Genomic DNA, 22114 nt, shown 5'->3' on the forward strand with positions numbered 1-22114 from the left:
GATCTCTCCGCATTCGCACTTGAACAGGGGGCGCCCGCGACGATCGCTTCTTTGCAAGGCGTCGGCCACAGAGAGAAACGAGGCGCAGTCCTGTACGCATCTCTGCTTGGCACGAAGACGGTTCTCGAATGACTGAAGACGGCGGGGAGAACCCGATAAAGTACGGTTTGGATGCGGACTTTCGGGGACTTACCGGCGAAGCCGGTGGTTCCAAATTCGATTTGGCGAAGGAAACCATCATGTCGGCCCAGGATATCGGCAACGCGTTCATCGGTCACTACTACACGACCTTTGACGGCAACCGCGGTGCGTTGGCCTCGCTCTACGTACGTCCTGCCACGTCATGGCACGATCTGATAGCTTCTTATCTTATTGACGTAGAGCGACCGCTCGACGCTCAGCTTTGACAAGGACACGTTCCAGGGCACACAGGCCATCTTGGAGAAGCTGAGCAAGCTTCCGTCGACGCAGCACCGCGTGGACACGACGGTCATCCAGCCCTCCGTGAGCGACAACGCGATCTTGATCGTCGTCACTGGCAAGCTCGTCGTACGTACCATCGAGCTATATGCCCGTATCGCCCTTCTTATCTGCTTGTGCTAGATTGACGGCGGCAACCCGCTGCAGTTTGCCCAGACGTTCCAGCTGGTCGCCCATGCGCCCGCCCAGTTCTACATCCACAACGACTTCTTCAGTCTCATTTATGGATAATTTAGCCCCGCTATAATACGCACAATATAAGCGCCTCCCCTTCTTGACGTCCTCTCTTACGCCGTCGACAGCAGCGACAGCGACCGAGCCCCTTCCGCGACTTCGAAGGCCCATCGCGCGCCTCGACGTCGGCGCCAAGTATCGAGTTTCACAGGCACTTTTTGCTGGGCAGTTTCGGCCACGACCATGGACACAATGGTACGAGGCGCGACACGCGTGCCCGAGCTCATGCTGGCGCGTAGAAGCGATCGGCCACATCCGACAACCAGGACAAGGTAGATCACATCCGCTGCCACCTGCGTTGACACATTCCTGGGCTAGGCGCGGGTGACGCTCATGGAGCGCCAAGACCACGAGACGGGCAACGCACCGATGCTCGCCCAGCTCCGCGTACGGCATCCTCGGTCGACAGCAGCCGCCACACTCATCGTTCGACGGCGTAGATTAGCGAGCTCGACAAGCTCGTGGCGCGTGTCAAGCAAAAGCAAGCGCTCATCAACGATCTCATGGCCAAGTACCACGACGAGCTCGCGCACATTGAGAAGGAGTCGCGCAAGATCCACGAGCGCTACGACCCGCTCTGCGCGCGCCTCGCCGAGCGCCTCGAGGAGCAGACAGCCAACCAAGCGCATTACGACACGATCTCCAAGAACTTTGGCCAAGTATTGTTGTTGTTGCTGCCTGCCACGCTGCCACGTCATTTCTGATTTGCTTAGATTCTAAGCACGACCAAAGCCCGCTTGCGGAACAGCCAAACCGAAGGCCTCCACAACCTGCGGCGCGAAGCTACGGCGGAGCTCGCAGCGACGCGCGGCTTTGCCGCCGACATCGCGAGCACCTTTCACCAAAAGAGTCGAAAGTAACTCGACAACGTCGACGACCAACAAGACAGTATAGCAGCGTCCGTGCACTACTTAGTACAGTAGCTACTATGAAGATGTACTCGTCGACTCGTCGACTAGTCGACGAGTGTATGAGTCGCAGCTACAACGGACTGAGAGAGCACAAGATCGTCGTCGTTGAAGGTTGGAGGTAGCTCACGCGATGTGTCCGGATACGAGGCGGCGTGCGATAGGGCGACGGTTGTATCCGGAAGATCCTCGCCCATCAGACAGGCGCCGGGAACCGTTGCATCGCCGAGATGAGCACCGAGCGCTTCCTCGTCGACGACGAAGACGACATCGTACTCGCACGCCTCATGGCCGTGGCGCCGACGACGGTCGATGGATGGCCCTCGGCCTACGCGTCGACCTACCCCATGGCCCTCAAGGGCCTCGGTATGCAGCGAGGATGATGCTCATGCTCATGCACGATGGCGGTGTAGTCCCATCGGCCGAGTTCAATACGTGCATTGAAGCCATCAACCAAGCTGTGAGCGACTACTACCCGTGCATCCCATGCTACGGCTGCGGGTACCTCTGCTGCCTCTCGACGCTCGGGCTCTCGCTGCTCGTGCGGCAGCCCTGCACGACCGAGGTACTTCGCATCTCCTTGTAATCACATCGTCCATGCTCACGCCTCCACATGCAGCTCGAGCAAGCGATCGAGATGGTACTCAAGCGCGTCAACAACCGCGAGACGTTCCTCTTCCGCGGCCTCGTCTGGAAGCTCAAGCGACCCCGCCACGCATACACGTCGTGGATCGAGATCTGCCAAGTGGCGTGTTAGTCGACTAAACTCCATGCAACGACTAGTGTATTTGTTTGCATAGCTTTCTAGTCTCCTGCCAGTGACGTGCCTGCCGTCGATCGCACGACTTGCACGATTTGTCGTCCGGACGGTGGAGCCAGGATGCAACTCGTGCAAGTCGACGTCGCATGGCGCTCGACCCAAGACCACTTTGCTGTGTCTGCTTGCTCGCCATCGGCCAGTGTGATGACCTAGCACTGGCGTAGCCGCCATGCGACCCAAGGACGAGGATGGATCCCTACAAGATACGTCGTCACGGGACGCGCGCGGGTTAGGGAAAAACAAAAAAAGGAAAAAAAAAAGGTTAATAACTTACGAAGGGGGACTCCCGTAGCGATATGGGTGTGCTGGGCATCGCTCAAGGACCCACTACAGAAAGAAATGTAGGATCGCACGTACTGCGGTGACTCACGCCACCATGATGTCTTGGACGTCGGCAAAGAGGTCCTTCTTGCTCTTGTTCAGCAGCTTGGCCACTTCCTTGACAACGCTGGCGCCAACCGACGTGACTTCGCTCACTTCTTCGACCGAGCGCTTGGCGTTTGTAAAGGCAGCCACAATGTAGATGACGCCAGCCGCGATCGCATGCGGCGCGCGGCCCTCGACGATGCCCATCTTGGTGGCCTTTTCCACGATCGGCGACGCAATGATACGCGTCTTGTTCGGCAAGTTGAGCGACGAGCAAAAGCGCGCGAGAAAGTCTTCGGTGCGGGCTCGCGGCGCCGGGCCCGCGCGGTCGACGAGGTTGGCCTTGGTGATTTGCGTCACCATCTTGCCAATTTTGAACTTGTCGACGCCGGTAATCACCTCGAGCTCCTTGTAGCTGCGCGTGTTGCCACAGTCGCGACAGGCCATGTACAAGACGGCGGCGTACACACGGGCCTTGTTGAGCTTGCGCGACACGTTGAATTGCTCCGACTCGTCGACCTTGGCGAAGAGCGTGATGGCATAGTCGGCCACCGCGTTGTTGACGCGCAGCGCGTCGCAGTAGTCGCGGAGCGCGTCAAAGCCTGCCCGGCGGCGGACGACTTGGCTGGTTTGCGACAAGTGGTGGGCGCGCGGTGGGCCGTCGGCCGACGCCTTGGACTTTGGCCCGACAATGTACGTCTCCAGCGTCACGTCCAGGCCCAAGCGCTCGTCGAGGCCCTTACCGACGCGGCTTTGGTCCCCGCGTTGTCTATCGTCCTCGGCATAATTGTTCCACTCGGGTGCATCGTCGATCATGTGTTCGATCAGGACCATACCGCATCCCCGGCAAATGAGGTCGCCAGCGCCATGGTCCTCGACGAGGTCGTCGCTGCCACACTCAAAGCAGACGCTGTGACTGCGGTCCATTCGCCTAAGGTCGTCGGTCGGTGATCGCGGGTCGGCGGTAGGCGCAGTATACCTCGCGCTGGGCCGCGAATTGGGAATTTTATCGATTTTCAAAGGCTATCGATTCCCCACAGTGGTTGGATGGAATCCTTCGGGAGCGTACTTAACAGGATCCGTTTGGTTCGATATTTTAACTCAATTAAAGCTTGCGTTTTGTATTGAATGACAATATTATAAAGGGAGGTTGTCAGCGTGCGGAACGGACTTTACGGAGAACTATTGGTATGTATTTTATTATGATGCCAAACCCTTTGTGAACTTGGTGTTTGTATGAGATGCGGCGCGTGGGCGCGGGCGGTGCGTTTTATTTTTTCGAAAATGACAGGTTCTCGAAAGTTCGACGAGGACCATCATCGCTTCCGAAACCGGAGTCGGCTAAATCCACGCAACCTTCCTCGGCAGCGATGCTGCAGGTGCCCGGTACGGTGCAACCGACTGGCATGGTGTAGCATGCCTTGACGATGCCAAGCGAAGGTGGCACACGCGTCGACCGCCGCTGCTGTCGTGCCGTAGGTAGTTGCGGTGTGTAACTGCTTGCAGTTGCGTGGATCCAGCCAGCGTACGTGGCAGCCCCCAACGCAAGCGTTTCCATTATTTTTTGAGACGTTGGGCTTCCTTGGTTTGCTTCATCATGAGAACAAAGACATCAAAGTCGCTGGTTGCCACGAGCATGCGCGAGTAGATGGCGATCGTGCCATGCGGGTCCTTCTCGTGCGCCTACATATAGTTGCATGCGTCGTCCTCGCGGTTCATCCTTGCCACGATGTACAGACCTTGCGCACAAGGTCGTAGAACTCTGCGACCGACGAGCCTTGCGACTCGATGAACTCTACGCCGTATCATATCGCACAGGTCCCGACGACGCCGAGCGGCGGACCTTCGATTTTGGTCTCAAAGAGCGTTGTGAATTGGTTGTAGACGTCCGTGTACCTACAAAATGAGGTAACAACGCGGTGAAGAGTGGACGTCGTACTCGAGCTGCATTTCATCAGCGTCCGGGTCAAAGATGTCGCAGTGCTTGTCTGCAAACCGCTCAAACGTGGCGCAAAACTCGTCGTTCTCAAAGAAGAACGCAATCACCTTGTCGACGATCGTCGGGCCGCCCTTGTCCTCGGCCGCGTCCTTGGCGTCGCCACTCGCGTCGTCTGCCCGAGTCGCTTTGTTAGCGCTCTTGGCGTCGTCGTCGCGGCTGTGCTTGCTCTCGCTCGGCATCGTACCACTGCAAAGTCAGCCCAAGGAGTTTTGAGAAAACGGTCACTTCTTTGCGTATAAATCGAATAGATCCGCTGCGAGCCCATTTCGCTGCGACCATCCAGCGTCAGTAACCACTCACACAGGCCAGCTAAGTTCTTATTCTCTAGTACCGTTAGTCGGACAGGAGAGTGAACTATCTTTCCGAAGGCGAAATTATTGTCGCTAGCACTACTTGCGATACCGCTGCGTCTCGTGCGTGCGCTGCATCATACGCACAAACACCTCAAAGTCGCACGTGGCGACAAGCATTTGCGAGTAGACGGCGAGCGTGCTCTCCGGGTCGCGGTCGTGCGCCTATATATCTATCGTCAAGCAAATGACCAGCGCTGATACAGTCTACAGTCTTGACAAGGTCGTAAAACTCGGCGACCGACGAGCCCTGGGACACGATGAACGCTGGCCAAAAGACATAGCAAAGTGGCACATCCGCATCCTAGAGTACCTTCAATCTTCTCTTCAAAGAGCGCGGTGAACGTGTTGTAAATGTGCGTGTACCTAGCCGTAGTCATGGGTTATGTAGATGAATGACGTCGACTTACTCGAGCTGCATTTCGTCGGCGCACGCATCAAAGCTTGGCGCATGCGTCTCCGCAAACTGCTCGAACGTCTGCGAAAACGCAGCGTCTTCAAAGAAGAACTGGACGACCTTGGATACAATATTGTCTGGAGACACCATCTTGGCGTCGTCACACTCGTTCTCTCGGTCGCTGCCCCCGCTCTTGCCTTCGTCGTCGTCGCCGTCCTTGGCGTCCCGTGGCATGGCGTTGAAATCTTTCGAAACGCAATTGCGAGTACGAATTCCGGATAATGACATAATATCCGGAAAACAAGACCTGGTGTCATTCGGCCAGCGATGGGCGTCCAGTTCCGGGACTTGGCAGTCGCGTACGACCGCGTCCTTGTCGACGCCTTCTACGACCAAGTTCTTGCGCCTGCCTTTGGCATCATCCCCGATGGTAGAAGCACGTCGACCGGCGCAGCTCAAAGCTCCTGCATGTAGAGATTGAGGACGTGGACACGCTCCACTACCAGCTCGCGACGGGCAACCACGAGGCCGACCATGAGTACCTCTTGCATTGCGTGCTTCTCTTTGACGAGGCAAGCTCCGGAAACGATCCTGCCGATGTGCTGGGCGGCTTTTGCTGCGAGTACTACCCGAAAAGCAACTGCGGGCTCATCACGTACATCTCGACGCACCCGGCTCGAGACACCCGCGGCCGTGGCCTTGGCAGGCACATGGTCAACGAGGTTTTCCGGCTCCTGGACGCCGACGCTATCCAGCACCAGCACGAAACCATCACGGCGATCTTTCTCGAGTCCAATACCGACGCCGTGAAGGACGACATCATGGTGCCGGCCCGCCGCCGGGCGCTCCTCGGGACGCTTGGTGCGCGCTTCCTCGCCTTCTCGTACGTCCAGCCACGACTGAGTCCAGAGAAGGCGCCGTGCCGGACGTTGCATCTCGGTGTCTTTGAACGCTTCCTCGAACCGACGGGCAATGGTGGCGTCGGCATGCCAGCCGCGACAGTCGCCGCCTACCTCGCCGAGTTCTACGCGGTCCTCATGGGCTCGGACGCCTTGACGAACGACGCCGACTGCCGCCGACAGCTATCGGAGCTACAAGGCATGACGCATGTCCCCGTGGACCCGTCCCTCTCGTAAACCAGAGTCGTTTTAGAGTCGTTTGCATGTTATGGCTACACAGTTCCTCGGGGCGCCCTGGCTTAGCCCATCATTTCGTCGTCTTCCTGCTCTTCGCCTTCGACTGCGACAAAGTCGCCTTCCGCCGCGTACCTACAGAGAACGCATGAGGAGACGTCGAGATCGCATATGTGTACAGAATGTTGAAGATCGACTTGACAGTCTCCGTGTGCTCGGTCTCGTCCAGTTCTTGCAGCATCAGCTCAATGTCACGAAGCTTCCCAAAGTAAAAGTCCCGCTCCTTCTCGAGCCCTTCGATCTACGAATCCATCTAGAGTCGATCGACCTGGCAATGCAAGGTCTACCTGTCCGCGGAGAATACCGTTGGCTTCCGAGAGCGCTTCGTTCTCCTTGGTCAACTCATCGACCTCGGCATTGCTCGACGCTTCGCCTACGTAGAATGAGTCGCCAACATTGCGAGCGCCGTCGATGCGTACTTTGGCGCTTGGACGAGATGGCGCGCTCCTTCTCGATCGAAGACGGTGCACTTGGCGGCTTGGCGCTCGACTTGGTGCTGGACGCCACGGGGCGGCGCTTGGGCGCGGGCGCAGCCTGCGACGACGTGGTCGACGAGGCCGACGAGCCGCCGCCGCCGCCGGTAAACTTGAACTTGGTCGAGTACGCGGCGCCGCCTTTACCCTTTTCACGCTGCGCGATCGGGTCATAGTCGTTGGTGCCACCGCCGTTGAGCTCGTAGAAGCGCTTGTACCACTGCATGAACTCGAGGTTGTCTTGGTACTTGCCGCGAATGAGCTTGTCGACTTCAATGTGCCGGTCAATCTTGAGGTTCGTAAACACTTTTTGCAGGATCTTGTAGTTGTTGATGTACTCGTAGTCCTTGTTGGCGCTCCAATCGACCTTGGACATGGGCACCTTCCCCGGGTAGATGGCGTCGAGGATCTGGCACGCGACCGCGCCCGTGCACGTCTGCTCGACCTTGGTCAGGCCCAGCCCACAGGTACCATTGACCCAGTCTAAGATCTCCTTGCGCCCGACAAAGTACGCGCCGTCCATCATCCCGATCGCTTGGTCCGACGCCATCGCAATGCTCCTCGTCGCCACTGTTTGAATGATCGCCCCACAGACCCGAGCGCAATTTAATTGACGCGGTTTTTTACCACCTGTACGTTGTATACAAGCACAATAAAATACCAGGGCGTTCGCAATATCTTGATGTTTGTATGCGATGCGCAGAAACCCCAAAAGATATGCAAAGCCACGACGCATGATTCGTCGAGAAAGGCCGCGTTTTTTGACCAATCGCATGCGCGACGCGGCAAAGGCAACCCCATCAACGGTATTTAGTGTACGTTGGAGACCTCGATGCACACGTCGAGGATGCCTGGGCGTTGGACGAATGGGCTCGCCTGTAGTGTGAGCGCGATACTGTAGGTGAAGAAGCGCCACACACACCATGCAGGACATGCGCGAATGCCCATGAACGCAGCCGTTTGCGTTGGACTTGAGACACTAAATATATGTGATGTGAAATAGTGTGCGGTGCCCAATTTCCAATCGACAGTGTCGGGCTTGAAGCGCAGGCAAATGTCGCTGGCACAGCTCTTGGCGCACTTCCCGCCCGTGGACTTTGCCATGGGCTACGGCTCGGGCGTCTTCAAGCAGTCGGGCCATGACAGCTCGAGCTCGATGGTTGACCTCGTCCTCGCGGTGGAGGACCCGGTTGCATGGCACGCGGAGCAAGTCGCCCGCCATCCCGAGCACTACTCGGGGCTCAAGGTGTTTGGGCCCAAAGCCATCGCGTACATCCAAGAGGAGCTCGGTGCTGGTGTCTACTACAACACGCTCGCGCAGATTCCGGGCACGAACCAACTGAGTACACCTACTTCGAGGCGCTCGTCCGCTTCTCACGATCATGTCCATGTAGTGAAGTATGGCGTCGTGCGCACCAGCACCTTGTGCAACGAGCTCACCGGGTGGTCCAACTTGTACCTTAGCGGCCGCATGCACAAGCCCGTAGGTCTCGATTCCCACACATTGAAGTTAGCATTGGCTAGGTCAACATCCTCGCGTCCGTGCCATCGGTCGATGCAGCGTCGTCCACGAACCTCTCGCACGCACTCCACCTGGCGTTGCTCGGGCTCCCCGAGACGTTTACCGAAGAAGAGCTTTTCATGGTGCTCGATACCGCTACGCTAATGCTATCGAATCCTGATCTCGCGGGTAGAAAATCGCTGGCATCTCGTACTGGGGCGACTTTCGCATGACGTTTGGCGAAAACCCGAAGAAGGTTCGCAACATTGTCCACGGCAACTTGGAAGGGTTCCAGACCGTGTACGCCAAGAAGCTGCAGGTACGCTACGAAGCTCCAGTAGGTTGCTTGTGGTGAGTATCGTGGGATAGACGTCGCCGTATCTGCAGAAGGGACCGACGAGTTGGACGATGGACACGACGCCGTTGGCACGCGAAGCCATGTTGGCGAGTCTTCCGGAAAACGTCACGTCGCGCATGAAGCCCAAGCACAAGGCGCTGACGATCGCGTCGCTGAACGGAAAGAAGGTCAAGCAAGCCGTCAGTAGCATCGTTCGCACGTCGAGCCGGACGCAGAGCATCAAGGGCATCCTCACGGCCGGTGGCGTCAAGACCGTACAGTACATTTGGCAAAAGCTCAGCCGAACCTACTTGCGCTAAGCAACCGTATGCACGCCAACGTCGTCGTCATCGACGGCTAGTCGGAATGTGGTCCTATAGCTGTACCTTTGCGAGGCTGTCGAGTTCCAGTTGCCGTCAAGGTCTTATTGCTTTGTAACAAACCGAGCATTACATAAGATGACCCCATTTATCCGGACGTTCGTGGCGTATCCGGTGTCTGCCATATTGCCATGGGCGACCGAACGAGCAATCGCGAAGGCAAGGTTCGGCTCGAGCCGGGCTTTAGCCAGATCGTACGCGTCCATCTCATGAAGGCCATCGCTGATGCTGGATGGATAGCACTGGATGATGCTGACGCAGCGATCGCGGGACCTCGCGGGCTTGAACGGGCAGCCGCCCCGGCGCAACATCCCGCGCGAGGAGGTCGCGCTCCACAACACGGAGCACGACTGCTGGAGCATCCTCGACGGCAAGGTGTACAACTTTACGCCGTACATGAAGTACCATCCCGGTGGGATCCAGAAGCTCCTTCTCTGCGCGGGCGGCGACTGCACGACCATGTTCAACGAGAGCCATGCGTGGGTCAATGGCCATGGCATGCTCGAGGTACAGCAGTCTCGCTCCTCTTCTCGTTCAGCGCTCAAAGACGCTTAGAAATGCTACTTGGGCACAGTGGCCGAAGGGCCCGTGCCGGCCACGGCCACGTCCAACGTGGCGCTCAGCACGGTCGACTGGCGACCGTTCAAGCTCGTGGCCGTGCGCGATGTCGCGGCCATGACCAAGCTCGTCCAATTCGAGCTGCCCAAAGGCAAGACACTGGTGCGGCTTGTCGGTTGCCTCTCGTTTCTATTCTCTGTGTGTAGGGCCTCGTGATGCCCGGGCAGCACTTGCGCATGCGCGTCGTCATCAACGGCAAGCCCTACGAGCGCGCGTACACGCCCGTGTCCCCGCTTGACCAGGTCTGTCACGCCACGTACACCCCACCGATCTCGTCATCAATGACCGTAGAAGCACACGGTGGACATTTTGATCAAGGTGTACCCGGATGGCATCGTGACGCGCCACCTCGCGACGCTTCCGATTGGTGCGACCGTCGACTGCATCGGGCCCCAAGGAGCGTTCGGCTACACGGGTGTTGGAAAAATCACGCTATCGTCCGTTGAGCATCCGCACGTCAAGCACATTGCGATGATCGCGGGCGGGAGTGGCATCACGCCGATGCTCCAGCTCATCCGCGCCATTATGCAAGGTGCGACTACGGACTCGACGACGCTGTCGCTGCTCAACTGCAACAAGTCGGCCGAGTACGTCATCGCCAAGAGCTCGCTCGGGCCTCTCCACAACATGTTTCCCGGTCGCTTTCGCTGGTTCAATGTGCTCAGTGAAGCGTCGGCAACAGGTCACGACGACGTCGAACCGTGCCTTGTCGGGCGACTGGACGCGCACCTCATCGCGCAGCATGTGCCAGCACCTAGCACGGACGGGCTCTTCATCTTGCATTGCGGTCCGCCCAAGTTTGACGAAGTCGTGCACGATACCCTCCTCAGCATGGGCTACAGCGCGGGCCAAATCCACCAGTTTTAAGCCAGTCTAAGTGAGCTTCGTACCGCCTCTTGCTTGGACGCACCTAATGTTCGTCTGGTGATCCCATGACAATTACGACGCGCATGGCGGGAGGACCCTGCGTGGGGCTGCTGGCGCCAATTTTCAAAGTACACTATTTCGAGGAGGACAAATATAGTGTTTCCCAACAACGTCGACCGCTCGTAGTTGTTGGCTATTGATGTAGTGCGTGCCGCAAACGGCGAGTTCGGTGCACACGCGACATACTAACTACGTGGTGTGTCGCTACACTGGAAGACAAGCAATACAATCGCTCACTTTAAGCGGCACGAACATGTTCAATACACTATTTACGTTCGCCACGCAACTTGGTTTGAGGTCAAGATCCAGATTGCCGTTTGAGTTTGGGTCGCACGATGGCCGACGACGACACGCTGCTGGAGCACGCTGACGACGTCGAGCTCGCGACCGACGACAGCGACGCGTATATGCAGCACTTTTGCAGTGTCCTGACCAAGATGGTATGTGCAACAGCGAGAACGGAGGCGGCTAACTGCGCGACGTAGAAGGCCACGTTCTGGGCGCTCCTGGCGCCGGCCGAGCAAGCCATGGTCGACGATTTTCTGGCGCTCACCGAGCCTGCACAAGCCCTGTACGCGCGCCTCTTTCAGCGCAAGGGCCCGTGGTTCCGGTCAACATCGCTGGAGCAGTACTTGACGTCGACGCGCATCCCGTGGACTGTCGACGCCTCGGGCACGCCGCCGCTGCAGCGCGCTTTAAGCGCCTTGCACGCCGCGGGCTTCATTGCTGGTCTCAACCACGACACAAAGGAGTATGCGTCCGTGCTGTCCGCGATCGCACGCGCCTGTCCGCAACCCGAAGTCGCGCTCATTCTGCAGGCGGTAGGCGCGTCGACCAAGGGCAAAACCAAGGTATTCGACCATACTCCTCAACGTAGCATACGTCTGCAAAGCGAGTAGGGCGATATGCTCGAGCGACTGCGGACGCATGTGAGCACCCAACGTCGTCTCGACGGGTCGTTCCTGCCCCTGGCCGCCAAGGTACATGCGATGCATTGCAACCCACCGGCAGCGTAGATCTGCGTAGGTGCAACGCGTGCTGTACGATACTGCCACGTGCGAACAGAAGTCAAAAGACGACCTCTTCCTACTGCAGATCGCACCCGAGAGTCGTAATGCGTTTCGCCGCATGCACCACCTCGCGTACCTCACCGCCTCCTTTACGATGCCAACGCGCGCGCCGCCCAAGACGCCGACGTGGGACGACTGGCGCACTCTCTTCTTCACGAACGAGCCCGTGGTGTGGCCCGGCTTGCTCCAGACGTTCAACCGGTTGATGGCGCCGGCGTATGCCTGCACGCCCAGCGCCGGTATGTTTCCGTCACTCCACGCGCTTGTGCTCTACGAGTGCAGCCGGCGACTGCGCCAAGCCATGTACTCGATCGGCGAGTGCATTCCGGTGCAAAGCAACGTGCTGACGCGCGAGCCGTCACTCTCGATCGAGTGGCTCGACCACAGCCCACCGTCGCTGCTCGTCTTTCAGGCGCAACCACCGCGTGATGACGTAACGTGGAAGCTGGCGTGTCACCGCTCCGTCGACGTACGTCGTCTTTGGAATGCATGCGCGTCTGAAGTTTGCATGGGCCATAGACGTTTCTGCGAACGTTCGCCGACTTGGATGTGCTCGTGCTCGAGGTGCGCCATGCCTTGCGGGCCTACCCAGCGCAAGAGAATGACGTGGCACGCCCTCCGTTCTTTGCGCACTTTGATGGCGGCTACCAGCTCGTGAAAGCACTGGATAGCGCAATATCCATCTACGAGAAACTCGGGCAGCACGACAAGGCCGTCGTCTTGCTCCAAGAAGCGCTCGCCGCCCGCCGTATCGGCTACAAGCGGTAAGTTCCTCATGGACTTCCCAAGAATGTAGTTTTGTTGCAGTGGTTCGTGGTACGTTCGGCTCGCGGTCAACTTGCACATGCATCTCAAACAGCCCAACGAAGCGTTGACGATCTGCGACCAAGGCTTGGCCGACGCCGACGTGCGCGACTGCGACCGCCTCGTGCTTCGGCGCAAGCTCCTCCGGCTCCGCAAACCAAGCCCCGATGGCGTGCTCGACCAAAACGACGATGAGGACGGGTGCAAGAAGAACGAACTCGGAAGCTACGTATCGGAAGCGATCGAAGGCCGGCCGCTGAACCGAGCGACGGGCGAAAAGTCACGCTTTATTGGCTATGACGACGCGGGCGTCTCGGTCGAGGAGCTCGTGTTGCAGCACTACAACCAAAACGGTATGCAATCTTATGGCATCTTATGGTAGTGAGACACTGGATCGTAGGATGGTATGGCAGCCACCGCGAAGGCGCCGAGATGCGCATGCTCTTTGGTCTTTTGCTCTGGGACGTCATCTTTATGCCGCAGCCGCACGTCTTTCAAACGCCCTATCAGGTAATTTCATCGTATATACAGGACACGATTTCTAATTTGCGAGTAGGATCGACCGCTCGATTTGGATATTCGGTACGCAGCCCACTTTTGTGCCGCCCGCGCCGATGCGATCGACGCGACCTTGTCGGCGCTTGCGGCCATGACAACCTCGGACCTGACGACGCACATTGGTCAGCAGTACGACATCTACGAGGTACGTCTCTCGATGCACTGTCTTGCAGAGACCCATTATGTATAGGGTCAAAATGGCTATGGCATGTCGTGGAGTTCGTCGAGGGGCTACTTACAACTGCTGGCCGCCGGCCTCGGTGGCTCTAGCTTGTCGCGGTTGCTTCGTCTCTGGGGTACATGCCTTTTCCGCCTTGCGTTGGTATCAAGAAGTTGGCACGCTAGTGACCGCGTGCGACTCGAGCGGGATGCCCGACCTCATTCTCGTGCGCGTACCGACAGAGGGTGGCTACGCCGACCTGCAACGCTATATCGATCGGCGCGAGGCCACCGAGACGACGACGACGGAAGAGGTGGACGAAGGACTACCTTTGGCGCTGCTGGAAGCAAGCCAAGTGCAGCTGGTCGAGGTCAAGGGTCCGCGCGACGCGCTCTCCGATACGCAGCTCGTCTGGCTCGATAGGTTTCGACAAGCGGACATTGTGGCCAAAGTGTGTTTTGTGCACGAGCCGAATGAGAAGAAGACCAAGTCGCAAGCCAAGAAGCCAGCGACGCGACCACCTGCAACCAAGCGACCTCGTAAACCCAGTTCCACCGCCGCCAACAAGCGGCCACCGTCCGCGCCGATCCTTGGCGTCACTGCCAAACGCATACCGGAAGTCATAGAGATCAGCGACGACGACGAGTAGTACTAGTAGTACATTATTCCCAAAAGGAGGCAACTGGAAGGCCTTGTCGAGCATGTAGTCGATACAAAAATTGCGGCTCTCTTGATACGGAAGCGCCGCCGTATGCAAAAGCATAGGTGACAACATCACCCTTGTCATGCGTGCCCACGCTACTGAGATCCTTGCGTCGTTCTTTCACTGGACGCTGCCACGTACGTGACTAGCACCACGGGGGTTTCTCGGAACGTTGCAAAACCAAAATTAAGGATCCGAAACTGCCAAAGACGTTTCGCGCAACGGTCGCGCGCTGTTCTTCAGCGCGCCGTGCCGTATTCGCCTGTGACCTAATTTGACGCAGTGTAGGTTTCAACCCAGTTCCACGTAATTTATATAGAGAGAGGGTCCCCACAATCGAATCCGCACACGAGCGATCGTCGGCAGTGGAATGTGCCAGGAACGTTTTTACTTCAAGCCCCACAGATGGCGGATCTTGAAAAGGTATCTTTGCCTTGGTGCGATCGAGGGCATGGCTCACGCTTCATCGTAGCTGCGCCTCAAGGTCGAGCCACAGCCACCGGCGTTTCCTTTCGTTGGCGAGCCATTTGACATCACCGTGTACATGGTCGATGAAGCCGGCGACCTCAAGACAGGGTACTTCTTGCCGATCTCCCCCCGACGAGATTGGCTGATACGGCACATAGGCTTCAAGTGCCGCTGCAACTACGCCTACTGGCGGGCGAGAAGCCGCTCGAGAACGACCAAGATCTTATTGTCGTGGATGCGTCGACGCCGGCGGTCGTCGACGGCTCGGGCATCTGCAAGCTGCGCATGACGGTGCACACGTCGTCGGCGGCACACCAAAGCCAGCCGTTCCAGCTCGAGATCACGCCCGCCGATTCAGGTAACACTGATACACACTGCCGTGTCACACATGGATCATACTTTTCTTCTCGTGCTAGGCATCGCGCCCGTGTTCACTTCTGCGATGACCGTCGTCCAGCACCACCTCGTCGTGCAAGACGCGCTGCCCGACGTATGGTACAAGGACGAAGGCAGTCGCGACAAGTGCCTCGAGATCGCCGTGCACCTGGTCGATCACACTGGCGCGCGCGTCAAGAACCGCCCGCTCCCGCTCACAATGACGTTGCTCTACGAGAGCGGCGTCGTTGTCTTCAAGCAAGACATCCTCAAGGTCTCGCCCGAGTCAGAGCGCGGCATTGACGTCCACGGCCGCGCCCTTCTCCGCGTCCGCATCGAAGACGTGAGTCGGAACCACCAGAGTCAGCCGTTCCGGCTCAAGATCGAGCCCACCGAAAGCACCGACGTCGCGCCTGATATCACGTCGGCCATCACAGTTCGGTCCAAGCGCAACAAGCGCCCGGCACAACAGACTAGCGAGGCGACGATCGCCGACTTGGTTTCGGCTGAGGACAGCTGTGCGTCCTCGACCGAGTCGCCGCCCCGGAAACGGCACTGCCGGGACGAGCGCGTGATACCACCGAGCTTGTCGCGCGTTCTGCAATGGACGCGATCGGTGCTCAAGGGCTTTGAAGCGCTCGAGTGGCAACAAGTTGGCTACGAAACGCATGTCGACGGGTCGCTCGACTACCGCCGGCCGCTGTACCGATGCCCGGCGTGCTGGCGCTACAAGGACATGCTCACGTACAGCTCGCAGCACCACGCGCCCCACTGCGTCATTGCCAACGCCCTCTTGACGTACGCGACCGAGACCGTGTACGACTATGAAGCGCTGTTGCAGCAGCTGCAGCCAGCTACCGAGCCGCCGACCGAGACACGGTCGCCGTCGCTTATCGTGACGTACGAAGAGCACGTGTTTTGTATTGTGGCGCAGCTTGCGGTGCTCAGCGCGGGTGCTTGCGTCGGCTTTCCCGCGTTCGACAGCGCGTTTAGCCTTGTCGGGTTTTACCAAGCGGTGACGACAACGACGACAAGCATGGTGTTTTGCCCGCTCGCGTCTGTCCCGAGCTTGACGCGTGCGGACGTCGATCGCCTCGAAATGAGCACGCACCACGCCCTCTTTGAACTGAGCCCGGCGCTCTTCCGCTTGGACGCGTTTGGCGGCGACTTGGAGAAACTCAAGGAGCGTGCGTTGCTCTACTTTTGGGAGTCGAACCTCGTCGCTGCATGACGATATATCATACAATAGTAGTGTAGGGAATAGTAGTGTAGGGAATAGTTTCTAAGTGTTGCCATGCAAGTTGTCATCTTGTTCGTGAACCCTTTCTCGGTTGGTTAGAAAAGACCAACAACAGGTAGATCGCGCGACAAACCATCGCAAAGACTCCTGGAGCTACAAGGCCGCGGTACATCGACGTGCAAGTGACGCCTTGACCCTGTCCACGACCCACCAATGTACATTGTACTCACTAGGGACGAAGACGTCATCTCGGCGTCGCTAAGCGCGCCAATGCAGCATTAGTCCAGCCTCCTTTTAGTCTCTACTTGTGGAAGAAATGTGGTAACTGGTGCTCAGAGGTTGTTCAAGTCGCTCGACAAGCCATTATGGATGCTAAAGGTCATCTCAAGCGCTTCAACTTGGTGATCCAAGCCGACCTGATGGGCTTGATCGCGGTGGCCAAACTCAAAAAAAATGTCCGAGGCGCGTCATGGAGCGATGCTATACCTGTAGGCACTCGTCATGCGCGCGCACCGCATGCACGCACGTTGCTGACGTACTGCAGGCGCTTGCGTTAGAGCTGGCGACACTTCCTGCCCTGGTCGGGTCACCTACCGGGAGGGAGCAAAGTCCGAATTTCACGCGTTTTCCGGAAGGACAAGTCCGAAACCATTGACTGGTAGGACGTGCCTGGCGCCAATCAAGTTGGGTAACCGAACTTTCCGATTTCACCGCGTCGCAAGATGAGCCACCACCATCGGTCGGGGCCGCTCAAGCAGAAGAACAAGAAGCACAAGGTCGGGAAGCATGACACCAAGACGCTGCTCGCCAAGAAGAGCGGCGGCAAGGTCGAGCGCGTGATCGGCAAGGCCGGAAAGCTCCTCCTCACGGGCTCCAAGGCGCAGCGCCTCCAGAAGGCCAAGCAGTGGAAGCAGATGAAGGCCGACGACGTCTCGATGCGCCACCGCCTTGGCGCGCTCAACGGTCCGCCTAAGGTCGTCGCGCTCGTACCGCTCGGTCCGTCGGCCAACCTCGACGCGGTCCGCGCGTCGATCATTGAGACCGCCTCCAACGTCACGTACTCGGAAGACGTAGGTCGCTTTATGCATCTTAGTGGTCTTATAGCCTCTTGATTGTAGGCGCGCATGCTTGGCCGCTTCACGCACGCGACGTTTGCCAACCAGAAGCAGCACCTCTCGATCATCGAGTGCGGCCACGACGTCCTCGGCATCCTGGACATGGCCAAGGTCGCCGACATCATGGTGTTTGTGCTGCCCATGTACAACGGTCCGGACGCGGCGGTGGGTGCGGACGGCGATGTGTTGCTCTCGGCCATCCGCGCGCAAGGCCTCGTCGCGGCGGTCGGGATCGTCCAGGGCTCGGAAGTCCACGCGCCCAAGGTCGAAGCCGACTGCCGCAAGTTTGGCCAGCGCTTCTTCAACACGGAGTTTGGCGACGCGATCAAGGTGGCTGTCGGCAACAACAACGTGCAGGTTATGCGCGCGGTCCTGACGGTCCAGCCCAAGGTGCTTCACTGGCGCGAGATCCGCAGCTACATGCACGCGACCAACGTTGTCTTCAACCAAGAGTCGGAGATGGCCGGGTCGCTCCACGTGACGGGGTACCTCCGCGGCAAGCCGCTCTCGGCCAACCAGCTCATCCACCTCACCGACATTGGCACGTACCAGCTGAGCCATGTGGTCAAGGGCGACGACCCGAACACGCTCCTCGCCCGCGCCGACCCGTCCAAGCAGGAAGATCTGCAGTACGAAGCCGAGGTCGACACGTTTGCCGCCGAGCAAACGTGGCCGACCGAAGAGGAGCTCAAGGAAGCCGCGAGCACGCGCAAGGAAGTCGACGTTGCCGGCATGAGCAGCTACCAAGCGGCGTGGCAAGTCGACGACGCCGAAGATGCGGACGGCGACCTCAACATGGACGAGGAAGACGATGACGCGTCGGACAATGAGCTGCCGGACCAGAGCTTTTGCAAGGTTGGCGGTGACGCGCCCAAGGACAAGGCGTTGAACGACGACGATGACGACGACATGTCGATGGTCGACGAAGACGAAGACATGGAGTTCCGCACCAACGAGAAGGCCAAGCTCCAGGCCGAGCACGAAGCGTTCCCGGATGAGATGGACATCCCCGCCGAGACGCTCGGGAAGGACCGGTTTGCCCGGTACCGCGGTATGAAGAGCTTCCGCACGAGCCCGTGGGACGCCAAGGAGTCGCTGCCGATGGATTACGCGCGCCTCTTTCAGTTTGAGTCGTTCCACTACACGCAAAAGCGCGTGCTCGACCAAGGCAAGGAGGCCGAGGCGCTCTGGAAGGACGCTATCAAGACCTCGGAAGATGACGCGGCGCCGGTCCTCGTGGGCGAGTACATTGCGACGGGCGCGCTGGTGACGCTCGTCCTCAAGAACGTGCCAGTGGCCAAGATGGCCGCGCGCATGCAGGTGAACCGCCCGTGTGTGCTGAGCTCGCTCTTGCGCCACGAGAACCGCATGTCCGTCCTCAACTTTACGCTGCAGCGGGCGTCGGGCGACATCTCGGTCAAGTCGAAGGACCCGATGATGTTCCACTGCGGCTTCCGGCGCTTTGAGGGCCGTCCGATCTTCTCGGATGAGAACAACAAGAGCGACAAGCACAAGTTCCAGCGCTTCATGCCGAGCGCGGGCTGGACGGTCGCGACGGTCTATGGGCCCGCGACGTTCCAGCCGGCGTCCGTGCTCGCGTTCCATAGCAACGCGCTCGTGGGCTCGGGCACGCTCCTCAACGTCGACCCGGACCGTATCATCTTGAAGCGCGTTGTCATTGCGGGCACGCCGGTCCGCGTCAAGAAGCGCAAGGCTGTCGTGCGCTACATGTTCCACTCGCCCGAGGACGTCCGGTGGTTCAAGCCTGTCGAGCTCACGACCAAGCACGGCATGACGGGGCACATTTCCGAGTCGCTCGGTACGCACGGCGACTTCAAGGCCGTCTTCAACAAGCCCATCAAGCAGCACGACACGGTGTGCCTCAACCTCTACAAGCGTGTGTACCCCAAGCGTGTCGTCCAAGACATGTAGGCGCAGTGAATAAATGATGAAATGAATTTAGATTATCCAATGTGGCTGTATTATACTATCCAAAATGACAGTATTATAGTATCCAAAATGACAGGATAGAGACCATCGAGATTGACTGTCAGGCACGACACGTCCACGTGGCGTGTGCACAGGTTGTCTGTTGAACTTTGGGAAAACCTCTTTCTTTTTATTTTTGAGTTTGGATATGTAGTTTGGGAGGACGCCAGTGTGCAATTAGAATGGTACTCGTGTCGTCGGCGGACTTTCTGCCCCAGCTCGCCAGTCTCTTCCAGACGTCGCTTCCCGGCGGCAGCGGCGCCGTGACGATCCGGACCAAGAGCGGTACGATGACGACCTTCCGTCCCCATGGCTCATGGACCTTCCGCAGTCGCGTCCGCCAAGGTCGGCAAGCTGGTGCGGGCCGACGCAGTCGCCGCGGGCCCTAACGTCTACCTCGTTCGCGCCTACAAGAACGGCAACAACAAGCACAAGGCCAAGCTTTCGACCGTCGTACGCAAGCTGCGCGCCTCTCGCGGCCTCTGATGGCAGTCATGTAGGTGCCGCCAGCGACCCATGCTGCATTCCAGGCCGAGCTCGCCAAGGTCATGAAGGCCAAGATGCAAGGGCTCAAGAAGCCCAAGCGACACGCCAGCCAAAACTAGATGCTATTCAATGCTGTTGTTTCTGCCGCTGCTGCTCTGCTTTATAACAACGACCTTGCTTCGAGCGCAGCGAACATCAGTGTCTTGTCTCATCGAGCGCCAACGTGCGTCTAGCGGTGTACCATGCAGCTAACGGTGCAAGGTGAGAGGCGCGCCCTTGGTTGCTCCCGCTAGTAGACATGCCAGCATATCTCCGAGCGACACAAGGAACATGCCATCAGCGCTTGCCAGCGATCGAGTCAAGCGCACTCGGCTGCAGCCACGTGGCCCGTGGCTGGCGGCGCAGGTGATCCATGGAGGGCCTGAAAAAGGAGCTTGAGCTGGCAAAAGCGAGGCCAAAACAAGCGTTGGCGACCTCGGCATGGTCACCTTGTCGTCATGAAGGAATGCTTGTCGTGGACAACACAAAAGAATGATGGTAAAAAGATCCAGGACCAACGGGGTCGTCCATACCAGGCCAGGCTCGTCAGTGTGAGCATCGTTCTCCAGCCTTAGGAGAGCCCCAAGCCTGCATGAGCCTTCCGCGGTGGTCGATTTAACCTCGTCCAGTGAGCTTCCATTGCACCCGAGATCGGTATCGCCTAGCACAGGGTCCATAGCATCGGTCGCGTACAGGTCTCCAGTCGGTCTACCATGCGGCGGACATGCACGGGTGTCCGCCTAGTCTGGTGTTGGACAGGAATGTACACGACTCTGGCAGCCCAAGACGACAAAACCCTCGAGGTTTCACACGAGAACCCAGCGCTCATTCTCCAAGTCACCTTGTTTCATGCACACCAACTCTGTTCAACAACGCACTTCACGGTCGCCTCCGAGTAGCCAAGCGACTTCTGCCTTTGAGATCGCGCTGGACCTCCCGACGATCCACCCGCGTCTCACAAAAGACACCCTCCGTGCGACCCATACCATGTCCTCCTCGTCCGGCGTCTATGTCGGTGGCAGCCTCGCCGCCGTCCTCCTCACGTGCGCGCTCCTCGACGCCACCTCCTTCTTTCTCCACCTCTGTGTCTACCTCGCCTTGACTGCGTCGGCGTGTGTCGGCCACCGCTACGTCTCTGCCCGCGTCTACGGCGGACGACCGGCAGTCGCTGTGACGTACGTCGTTCTCGCGCTTTTGTGGCCGTGGCCAGGTCTTCTCTGTATGGCGCTCGCCACGCTCGCGATCCTCGGTGTGTGCGACGTGATCTTGCTGGCGCTCGTGCCCGGGACGATGCTCGTCGTGCTCTCTTGGCTCGTCTTGCTGGTGGTCGCATCGACCATGGCTCCGTGGATGGCCTGCGTGCTTGGCGCGGCGGCGGTTAGCGTCGGGCACCAGCGGCAGCTTCTGGTCCTCGCGCCGGTCGTCCACGGTACGTTGCTTGCGATTGCGAGTGCGATTTGTCTCGCGCTCTTTGGCGTTTTGGTCGTGCTCTCGATGAACCCGTTCTGGCTCGCGACCAACGAAGTGTCCAAGTACGACGCACTGCGGTACCTCGGTCGCGACGGCTCGCTGGACGCGACGCGCATCGCGTCACTGGACGACCTCGCAACGTGGCACGCTGCAACACCGCGATCGTTTCCGTTTGTGATCAAGCCAAACGTGTGCACGACGAGCTCGGCCGGCGTCCGTCTCTGCCGGGATTACGCGTGTTTGGAAGCGTACGTGCGCGAGCGCCAAGCGACGGGGTCGCGCCAAGACGACAACTCGTGGGTGCTGCAAAAGGCCGCGTACGGTCTCGAAGCCGTCGTCTTCTTCTACCGGTACCCGTACGCTACCAATGGCGACATCAAGAGCATCGGGCTCCGAGATGCGTCGCGCACCGAGGGCGTCGACGGCAACGACCTGCGGGCCAACTACTTTACATCGGACGGCAACCGGCTACGGACGGACGCGTTCGTGGCGTACTTTCGCAACCTCACGGCGCGCTTTGACGGGTACAATGGCGGTCGCTTTGACGTGATCCTCGAGAGCGAAGAGGCTGCGATGGAAGGCCGAGGCATCGGCGTCGTCGACGCCAACATCTTTCCGCTTGGCGACATTGAGGAAAAGCAAGACCATTGGTAC

General features: G+C 58.7%; 15 protein-coding genes across 16 annotated transcripts; 11 read left to right on the forward strand and 4 right to left on the reverse strand.

The window, feature by feature from the left end:
* The first annotated feature begins 30 nt into the window (after positions 1 to 30).
* On the forward strand, positions 31 to 763 carry SDRG_10277 (hypothetical protein). Its single transcript, XM_008616260.1, has 3 exons — positions 31 to 326; positions 382 to 549; positions 604 to 763. Exons 1-3 carry the CDS (start codon positions 129 to 131, stop codon positions 709 to 711), a joined length of 474 nt encoding a protein of 157 aa, XP_008614482.1. The 5' UTR covers positions 31 to 128; the 3' UTR covers positions 712 to 763.
* A 25-nt stretch (positions 764 to 788) lies between these two features.
* On the forward strand, positions 789 to 1687 carry SDRG_10278 (hypothetical protein). Its single transcript, XM_008616261.1, has 5 exons — positions 789 to 909; positions 954 to 986; positions 1033 to 1101; positions 1155 to 1373; positions 1428 to 1687. Exons 1-5 carry the CDS (start codon positions 898 to 900, stop codon positions 1572 to 1574), a joined length of 480 nt encoding a protein of 159 aa, XP_008614483.1. The 5' UTR covers positions 789 to 897; the 3' UTR covers positions 1575 to 1687.
* A 122-nt stretch (positions 1688 to 1809) lies between these two features.
* SDRG_10279 (hypothetical protein) lies at positions 1810 to 2421 on the forward strand. The gene is made up of 3 exons (XM_008616262.1): positions 1810 to 1988; positions 2036 to 2187; positions 2242 to 2421. The coding sequence occupies exons 1-3, from the start codon at positions 1853 to 1855 to the stop codon at positions 2377 to 2379; spliced, it is 426 nt and encodes a 141-aa protein (XP_008614484.1). The 5' UTR covers positions 1810 to 1852; the 3' UTR covers positions 2380 to 2421.
* Positions 2390 to 3819, reverse strand: SDRG_10280. Of its 2 annotated transcripts, XM_008616264.1 has the most exons (3): positions 3788 to 3819; positions 3645 to 3739; positions 2390 to 3577 (listed from the first exon to the last, which is right to left on the reverse strand). In XM_008616264.1, exons 2-3 carry the CDS (start codon positions 3647 to 3649, stop codon positions 2809 to 2811), a joined length of 774 nt encoding a protein of 257 aa, XP_008614486.1. In that variant the 5' UTR covers positions 3650 to 3739; positions 3788 to 3819; the 3' UTR covers positions 2390 to 2808. The 2 variants fall into 2 exon arrangements, with proteins under 2 accessions (XP_008614486.1, XP_008614485.1); XM_008616263.1 differs by having other exon boundaries at positions 2390 to 3739.
* Positions 3820 to 3957: 138 nt separating this feature from the next.
* On the reverse strand, positions 3958 to 5030 carry SDRG_10281 (hypothetical protein). The gene is made up of 4 exons (XM_008616265.1): positions 4748 to 5030; positions 4652 to 4704; positions 4548 to 4603; positions 3958 to 4491 (listed from the first exon to the last, which is right to left on the reverse strand). Exons 1-4 carry the CDS (start codon positions 4984 to 4986, stop codon positions 4366 to 4368), a joined length of 474 nt encoding a protein of 157 aa, XP_008614487.1. The 5' UTR covers positions 4987 to 5030; the 3' UTR covers positions 3958 to 4365.
* Positions 5031 to 5108: 78 nt separating this feature from the next.
* On the reverse strand, positions 5109 to 5832 carry SDRG_10282 (hypothetical protein). Its single transcript, XM_008616266.1, has 4 exons — positions 5568 to 5832; positions 5471 to 5523; positions 5369 to 5424; positions 5109 to 5322 (listed from the first exon to the last, which is right to left on the reverse strand). The coding sequence occupies exons 1-4, from the start codon at positions 5786 to 5788 to the stop codon at positions 5197 to 5199; spliced, it is 456 nt and encodes a 151-aa protein (XP_008614488.1). The 5' UTR covers positions 5789 to 5832; the 3' UTR covers positions 5109 to 5196.
* Positions 5833 to 5881: 49 nt separating this feature from the next.
* On the forward strand, positions 5882 to 6690 carry SDRG_10283 (hypothetical protein; the record flags this gene model as incomplete). The annotated part of the gene is made up of 2 exons (XM_008616267.1): positions 5882 to 5984; positions 6029 to 6690. 2 exons carry the CDS (start codon positions 5882 to 5884, stop codon positions 6688 to 6690), a joined length of 765 nt encoding a protein of 254 aa, XP_008614489.1.
* Positions 6691 to 6697: 7 nt separating this feature from the next.
* Positions 6698 to 7818, reverse strand: SDRG_10284 (hypothetical protein). Its single transcript, XM_008616268.1, has 4 exons — positions 7167 to 7818; positions 7035 to 7120; positions 6867 to 6988; positions 6698 to 6822 (listed from the first exon to the last, which is right to left on the reverse strand). Exons 1-4 carry the CDS (start codon positions 7768 to 7770, stop codon positions 6753 to 6755), a joined length of 882 nt encoding a protein of 293 aa, XP_008614490.1. The 5' UTR covers positions 7771 to 7818; the 3' UTR covers positions 6698 to 6752.
* Positions 7819 to 8274: 456 nt separating this feature from the next.
* Positions 8275 to 9378, forward strand: SDRG_10285 (hypothetical protein; the record flags this gene model as incomplete). The annotated part of the gene is made up of 5 exons (XM_008616269.1): positions 8275 to 8563; positions 8615 to 8703; positions 8745 to 8864; positions 8915 to 9040; positions 9091 to 9378. The coding sequence occupies 5 exons, from the start codon at positions 8275 to 8277 to the stop codon at positions 9376 to 9378; spliced, it is 912 nt and encodes a 303-aa protein (XP_008614491.1).
* Positions 9379 to 9569: 191 nt separating this feature from the next.
* Positions 9570 to 10923, forward strand: SDRG_10286 (hypothetical protein; the record flags this gene model as incomplete). The annotated part of the gene is made up of 5 exons (XM_008616270.1): positions 9570 to 9632; positions 9679 to 9945; positions 9994 to 10158; positions 10203 to 10298; positions 10348 to 10923. 5 exons carry the CDS (start codon positions 9570 to 9572, stop codon positions 10921 to 10923), a joined length of 1167 nt encoding a protein of 388 aa, XP_008614492.1.
* Positions 10924 to 11305: 382 nt separating this feature from the next.
* SDRG_10287 (hypothetical protein) lies at positions 11306 to 14224 on the forward strand (the record flags this gene model as incomplete). The annotated part of the gene is made up of 10 exons (XM_008616271.1): positions 11306 to 11423; positions 11469 to 11834; positions 11876 to 11963; positions 12010 to 12522; positions 12573 to 12817; positions 12861 to 13210; positions 13258 to 13367; positions 13414 to 13560; positions 13606 to 13711; positions 13761 to 14224. The coding sequence occupies exons 3-10, from the start codon at positions 11889 to 11891 to the stop codon at positions 14222 to 14224; spliced, it is 2010 nt and encodes a 669-aa protein (XP_008614493.1). The 5' UTR covers positions 11306 to 11423; positions 11469 to 11834; positions 11876 to 11888.
* Positions 14225 to 14683: 459 nt separating this feature from the next.
* Positions 14684 to 16441, forward strand: SDRG_10288 (hypothetical protein; the record flags this gene model as incomplete). The annotated part of the gene is made up of 4 exons (XM_008616272.1): positions 14684 to 14701; positions 14751 to 14854; positions 14905 to 15104; positions 15163 to 16441. 4 exons carry the CDS (start codon positions 14684 to 14686, stop codon positions 16350 to 16352), a joined length of 1512 nt encoding a protein of 503 aa, XP_008614494.1. The 3' UTR covers positions 16353 to 16441.
* A 592-nt stretch (positions 16442 to 17033) lies between these two features.
* SDRG_10289 (hypothetical protein) lies at positions 17034 to 19448 on the forward strand. Its single transcript, XM_008616273.1, has 2 exons — positions 17034 to 17431; positions 17480 to 19448. The coding sequence occupies exons 1-2, from the start codon at positions 17084 to 17086 to the stop codon at positions 19406 to 19408; spliced, it is 2277 nt and encodes a 758-aa protein (XP_008614495.1). The 5' UTR covers positions 17034 to 17083; the 3' UTR covers positions 19409 to 19448.
* A 169-nt stretch (positions 19449 to 19617) lies between these two features.
* Positions 19618 to 20146, forward strand: SDRG_10290 (hypothetical protein). Its single transcript, XM_008616274.1, has 3 exons — positions 19618 to 19750; positions 19797 to 19918; positions 19966 to 20146. The coding sequence occupies exons 1-3, from the start codon at positions 19648 to 19650 to the stop codon at positions 20068 to 20070; spliced, it is 330 nt and encodes a 109-aa protein (XP_008614496.1). The 5' UTR covers positions 19618 to 19647; the 3' UTR covers positions 20071 to 20146.
* A 577-nt stretch (positions 20147 to 20723) lies between these two features.
* SDRG_10291 (hypothetical protein) lies at positions 20724 to 22092 on the forward strand (the record flags this gene model as incomplete). Its single annotated transcript, XM_008616275.1, has 2 exons — positions 20724 to 21984; positions 22041 to 22092. Exons 1-2 carry the CDS (start codon positions 20840 to 20842, stop codon positions 22090 to 22092), a joined length of 1197 nt encoding a protein of 398 aa, XP_008614497.1. The 5' UTR covers positions 20724 to 20839.
* Positions 22093 to 22114: the final 22 nt, after the last annotated feature.

Source organism: Saprolegnia diclina (assembly GCF_000281045.1).
Source record: "Saprolegnia diclina VS20 unplaced genomic scaffold supercont1.34, whole genome shotgun sequence".
NCBI classification, from domain to species: domain Eukaryota; phylum Oomycota; class Saprolegniomycetes; order Saprolegniales; family Saprolegniaceae; genus Saprolegnia; species Saprolegnia diclina.

Coding starts and splice junctions, on each gene's coding strand:
- SDRG_10277 (XM_008616260.1), top strand. CDS start 129: ATGACTGAAGACGGCGGGGAGAACCCGATAAAGTACGGTTTGGATGCG. Junction 327..381: donor GTGCGTTGGCCTCGCTCTAC/GTACGTCCTGCC, acceptor TTATTGACGTAG/AGCGACCGCTCGACGCTCAG. Junction 550..603: donor TCGTCACTGGCAAGCTCGTC/GTACGTACCATC, acceptor TGCTTGTGCTAG/ATTGACGGCGGCAACCCGCT.
- SDRG_10278 (XM_008616261.1), top strand. Junction 1,102..1,154: donor CGATGCTCGCCCAGCTCCGC/GTACGGCATCCT, acceptor TCGACGGCGTAG/ATTAGCGAGCTCGACAAGCT. Junction 1,374..1,427: donor TCTCCAAGAACTTTGGCCAA/GTATTGTTGTTG, acceptor TGATTTGCTTAG/ATTCTAAGCACGACCAAAGC.
- SDRG_10279 (XM_008616262.1), top strand. CDS start 1,853: ATGAGCACCGAGCGCTTCCTCGTCGACGACGAAGACGACATCGTACTC. Junction 1,989..2,035: donor CATGGCCCTCAAGGGCCTCG/GTATGCAGCGAG, acceptor ATGGCGGTGTAG/TCCCATCGGCCGAGTTCAAT. Junction 2,188..2,241: donor GGCAGCCCTGCACGACCGAG/GTACTTCGCATC, acceptor CTCCACATGCAG/CTCGAGCAAGCGATCGAGAT.
- SDRG_10280 (XM_008616263.1), bottom strand. CDS start 3,735: ATGGACCGCAGTCACAGCGTCTGCTTTGAGTGTGGCAGCGACGACCTC.
- SDRG_10281 (XM_008616265.1), bottom strand. CDS start 4,986: ATGCCGAGCGAGAGCAAGCACAGCCGCGACGACGACGCCAAGAGCGCT. Junction 4,705..4,747: donor GCTGATGAAATGCAGCTCGA/GTACGACGTCCA, acceptor CTCATTTTGTAG/GTACACGGACGTCTACAACC. Junction 4,492..4,547: donor TCTACGACCTTGTGCGCAAG/GTCTGTACATCG, acceptor AACTATATGTAG/GCGCACGAGAAGGACCCGCA.
- SDRG_10282 (XM_008616266.1), bottom strand. CDS start 5,788: ATGCCACGGGACGCCAAGGACGGCGACGACGACGAAGGCAAGAGCGGG. Junction 5,425..5,470: donor CTTTGAAGAGAAGATTGAAG/GTACTCTAGGAT, acceptor TCTTTTGGCCAG/CGTTCATCGTGTCCCAGGGC. Junction 5,323..5,368: donor TTTACGACCTTGTCAAGACT/GTAGACTGTATC, acceptor ATAGATATATAG/GCGCACGACCGCGACCCGGA.
- SDRG_10284 (XM_008616268.1), bottom strand. CDS start 7,770: ATGGCGTCGGACCAAGCGATCGGGATGATGGACGGCGCGTACTTTGTC. Junction 6,989..7,034: donor ACGGTATTCTCCGCGGACAG/GTAGACCTTGCA, acceptor ATGGATTCGTAG/ATCGAAGGGCTCGAGAAGGA. Junction 6,823..6,866: donor AAGTCGATCTTCAACATTCT/GTACACATATGC, acceptor CGTTCTCTGTAG/GTACGCGGCGGAAGGCGACT.
- SDRG_10289 (XM_008616273.1), top strand. CDS start 17,084: ATGAGCCACCACCATCGGTCGGGGCCGCTCAAGCAGAAGAACAAGAAG. Junction 17,432..17,479: donor ACGTCACGTACTCGGAAGAC/GTAGGTCGCTTT, acceptor TCTTGATTGTAG/GCGCGCATGCTTGGCCGCTT.
- SDRG_10290 (XM_008616274.1), top strand. CDS start 19,648: ATGGTACTCGTGTCGTCGGCGGACTTTCTGCCCCAGCTCGCCAGTCTC. Junction 19,751..19,796: donor GACGATCCGGACCAAGAGCG/GTACGATGACGA, acceptor GACCTTCCGCAG/TCGCGTCCGCCAAGGTCGGC. Junction 19,919..19,965: donor AGGCCAAGCTTTCGACCGTC/GTACGCAAGCTG, acceptor GCAGTCATGTAG/GTGCCGCCAGCGACCCATGC.